This window comes from Austrofundulus limnaeus, unplaced genomic scaffold (assembly GCF_001266775.1).
Source record: "Austrofundulus limnaeus strain Quisiro unplaced genomic scaffold, Austrofundulus_limnaeus-1.0 Scaffold1119, whole genome shotgun sequence".
NCBI lineage: Eukaryota > Metazoa > Chordata > Actinopteri > Cyprinodontiformes > Rivulidae > Austrofundulus > Austrofundulus limnaeus.
Window position 1 is genome coordinate 75,397 of NW_013953521.1, and position 4,506 is coordinate 79,902.

The following is a 4,506-nucleotide window of genomic DNA, read 5'->3' on the forward strand; positions in this document are numbered from 1 at the left end:
TGTCTCTCTCACCTGTGTCACTTGTCTCTCACATGTCTCTCACCTGTGTCTCACCTGTCTCTCTCACCTGTGTCACTTGTCTCTCACATGTCTCTCACCTGTGTCTCACCTGTCTCTCTCACCTGTGTCACTTGTCTCTCACCTGTGTCTCACCTGTCTCTCTCACCTGTGTCTCACCTGTCTCTCTCACCTGTGTGTCTCACCTGTGTCTCACCTGTCTGCAGACGAGTGGAGTAAGGAGGACTGTCTGACCCTGTTGGACCGGATCAGGACTCTGCTGCCTGACGGGGACACCATGAAGTATAAAACCACAGAGTCTCACTTCGACTGGGACAAAGTTGGTTTCGGAGGATTCAGCGGGGACATGTGCCGCCAGAAATGGCAGAAAGTTTCCTCGGAGGTACAGCTGCAGTGCCGTGATCCAGTCTGGACCGGTCTGGACCGGTCTGGTCCTGCCTGCACGGGTTCACTCACAGATTCAGTTTTTAAAGTTCTGGTTTTGTTGTCCAGGTCCGGAAGTACAGAACCATGACGGAACTCATCGTAGACGCCATCGAGTTTGTGAAGAACCCCTACAAAGGCAAGAAACTGAAGGTGAGACGCTCAGAGACTCTGGTTCTGGATCTGGTGCACCAGAACTGGACCGGCGCCCCCCTGAACTGACCTCTGTCCTTTGCAGACCCACCCAGACTTCCCCAAGAAACCGCTGACTCCGTACTTTCGCTTCTTCATGGAGAAACGAGCCAAATATGCCAAAATCCACCCGGAGATGAGCAACCTGGACCTGACCAAGATCCTGTCCAAGAAGTACAAGGAGCTGCCAGACAAGAAGAAGGTTTGGACCGGAACCAGAACCTGGACCTCCTGAGCAGATCTGGCATGTTGTCAACAGAACTATTTGTTTTTGTCCTGCAGCAAAAGTACATCAGTGAGTTCCAGCGGGAGAAGGAGGAGTTCGAGAAGAACATGGCTCGCTTCAAGTGAGTACCCTGGTTCTGACCCGGTACTGGTCCGTGGGTCTACATGTTAGCATGTGGCTAGGCTAATCTCAGCTGACCTGCAGGGAGGAGCACCCGGAGCTGATCGAGGAGAGAAAGAAGTCGGACCTGCCAGAAAAACCCAGAACCCCCCAACAGCTGTGGTACAACCACGAGAAGAAGACCTACATGAAGCTGCACCCAGAGGTACCCAGATCCTGACCCGGGTCTTCCCTGATCCGTATCACCAACCGCATCATTGGAAGTCATCTGGTTCTTAAAGGCCTGCTGTGTCCCCAGGTGAGTCAGAAGGAGCTGAAGGAGGCCCTGAGGAGACAGTGGTCCCAGCTGTCCGACAAGAGGAGACTGAAGTGGATCAGCAAGGCCCTGGAACTGCAGAAGGACTATGAGGTACCAGAGAGGACATGTCCCCTCATCTAAGGTCTTTTTGTACTGCAAGGTCCAGGTCAGCCTGACCCGGATTTAAAACCACGTAGCCTGTGTGCATTAGCCCTTAGGACCAGGTCCACCCCAGTTCTGGAATCTTGGACCCATGGCTCTATCGGGACCGGACTGCTTGGCCCGGTTTGATGTCAGCTACTGCTGCTCACTGATTGGCTCATTGACCGGAGGGTCAGCCCACTAGATACTACACAACAACAAGCTAACGTTAGCTTACCGTCCTCTGTCGTCCTGTCCTCTGGTCCGGTTCGGTCCTCAGTCTGTCCAGTTTGGTGTAGTCCAATACCGTGTTAGAAAGTGAACTCAATAAGATCTGGGCGTGGTTAATACAATGACCCCGCCCACATGGAGGCCAGGCGGGGCACAGACCTTACAACGCAAAAAGGCCTTCAGAGGACTTGGTCCCCTGATGTACCTCAAAGGGGCCCACCACAGACTGGTTGTAGTCCCATGTCCAGTGTCAGACTGCAGGTTTGTTCAGGGTCTGATGGTTGGACTCTTGTGTTGTAGGACAGTATGAGAGCGTACCACGAAGCCCACCCAGACGTCAACTCAGACGATCATATCCGCTCAGTCCTCACAAAGGCCGAGAGACAGCTGAAGGACAAGTTTGATGGACGGCCCACCAAACCTCCACCGTGAGTAGACAAGAACTGCAGAATGTGACCGTAGACCAGGACAGACCATAGACCAGGACAGACTATAGACCAGGACAGACCATAGACCAGGACAGACCGTAGACCAGGACAGACCGTAGACCAGGACAAACTGTAGACCAGGACAGACCATAGACCAGGACAGACCATAGACCAAGACAGACCATAGACCTGCACAGACTGTAGACCAGGACAGACTGTAGACCAGGACAAACTGTAGACCAGGACAGACCATAGACCTGCACAGACTGTAGACCAGGACAGACCGTAGACCTGCACAGACCTTAGCCCTGCACAGACTGTAGACCAGGACAGACCATAGACCTGCACAGACTGTAGACCAGGACAGACCATAGACCTGCACAGACCGTAGACCTGCACAGACCATAGCCCTGCACAGACCGTAGCCCTGCACAGACTGTAGACCTGCACAGACCATAGACCTGCACAGACTGTAGACCTGCACAGACTGTAGCCCTGCACAGACCGTAGCCCTGCACAGACTGTAGACCAGGACAGACCATAGACCTGCACAGACCGTAGCCCTGCACAGACTGTAGACCTGCACAGACCATAGACCTGCACAGACTGTAGACCTGCACAGACTGTAGCCCTGCACAGACCGTAGCCCTGCACAGACCATAGCCCTGCACAGACTGTAGACCTGCACAGACCATAGCCCTGCACAGACTGTAGCCCTGCACAGACCATAGCCCTGCACAGAGTGTAGACCAGGACAGACTGTAGACCAGGACAGACCATAGACCTGCACAGACCATAGCCCTGCACAGACCGTAGCCCTGCACAGACTGTAGACCTGCACAGACTGTAGCCCTGCACAGACCGTAGCCCTGCACAGAGTGTAGACCAGGACAGACTGTAGACCAGGACAGACCATAGACCTGCACAGACCATAGCCCTGCACAGACCGTAGCCCTGCACAGACTGTAGCCCTGCACAGACTGTAGACCTGCACAGACCACAGACCTGCACAGACTGTAGACCTGCACAGACCACAGACCTGCACAGACCGTAGCCCTGCACAGACCGTAGCCCTGCACAGACTGTAGACCTGCACAGACTGTAGACCTGCACAGACCGTAGCCCTGCACAGACTGTAGCCCTGCACAGACTGTAGACCAGCACAGAGTCCTGACCCTGGTCCTCCTGTCCTTGGCAGTAATGGATACTCTCTGTACTGCGCGGAGCTGATGGTCAACATGAAGGACGTCCCGAGCACAGAGCGCATGGTGCTCTGCAGCAAACAGTGGAAGATGCTGACGCAGAAGGAGAAGGACATGTTCCAGAAGCGCTGCGAGCAGGTGTGTACCGTCCCAACATGGCGCCGGTCGGCCTCACCGTGGACTCTGCTCTCTAACTCCGCCTTCTCTTGATAGAAAAAGAAGCAGTACGACGTGGACCTGCAGCGCTTCCTGGAGGTCTGCTCAGTTTCACTGTCAACAACCAGGAAACTCTTTGTTTGTCTGAAACCTCTTTGTGTTCCAGAGTCTTCCTGACGAGGAGAGAGACAGAGTTCTGTCAGAGGAGAAAATGGGCGGAGCTAAATTAAATGTGGGCATTGCCCCCAGCCCACATAGAGCCAAGTCTCCATCGTCAAAGGTCCAGCAGTACTCTTCTCTTTTCTCTTTGGTTCCAGAACCGAGCCTAACTACCGAAACTGTTTCTCTCCGAACCCTCTGTGACCACAGGAGCGTTGTCGGGAGGCGGAGCCAGAGGCATGGGTACCAGCTGGACAGCCCAAGGACAGACGAGACAGTATGAAGACGGCAAAGCTTCCAGAGACTCCTAAAACAGCCGAGGAGATGTGGCAGCACAGTGTGATTGGAGACTATCTGGCTAAATACAGAGTGAGCTCCTTTCACAATAAAAGTCCTTTAGCTGCATCACAGCTCAGTTTTATTATAAATTCTAACCTGGTTCTGGTCATGTGACCTGTGTCTCAGAGCGACCGCAGGAAAGCACAGGCGGCCATGGAGGTGGCCTGGAAATCCATGGAGAAGAAAGAGAAGATTCCCTGGATAAAGAAAGCAGCAGAGGACCAGAAACGTTACGAGGTTCAGTGCAAACAAATCTTAACCCCGCCTCATTACTGTAGCTCCTCCCACAAGTCTTAACCCCGCCTCTTTACTGTAGCACCTCCCACAAGTCTCAACCCCGCCTCATTACTGTAGCTCCTCCCACAAGTCTTAACCCTGCTTTATTACTGCAGCTCCTCCGCAAGTCTTAACCCCGCCTCTTTACTGTAGCTCCTCCCACAAGTCTCAACCCCGCCTCATTACTGTAGCTCCTCCCCAAGTCTTAACCCCGCCTCATTACTGTAGCTCCTCCCCAAGTCTTAACCCCGCCTCATTACTGTAGCTCCTCCCACAAGTCTTAACCCCGCCTCATTA

The 4,506-nt window shown here is 53.7% G+C and overlaps 1 protein-coding gene across 1 annotated transcript in view; it reads left to right on the forward strand.

The window, feature by feature from the left end:
• Positions 1–4,506, forward strand: part of ubtfl (upstream binding transcription factor, like) — a gene marked incomplete in the record, with an annotated part of 16,810 nt that overhangs the window by 4,083 nt on the left and 8,221 nt on the right. Inside the window, 12 exon segments of the mRNA XM_014030794.1 lie at positions 225–400; positions 511–594; positions 680–835; positions 916–980; positions 1,064–1,184; positions 1,278–1,388; positions 1,950–2,077; positions 3,276–3,417; positions 3,493–3,534; positions 3,602–3,715; positions 3,805–3,963; positions 4,060–4,170. Of these exon segments, the coding sequence (XP_013886248.1) occupies positions 225–400; positions 511–594; positions 680–835; positions 916–980; positions 1,064–1,184; positions 1,278–1,388; positions 1,950–2,077; positions 3,276–3,417; positions 3,493–3,534; positions 3,602–3,715; positions 3,805–3,963; positions 4,060–4,170 (1,409 nt within the window).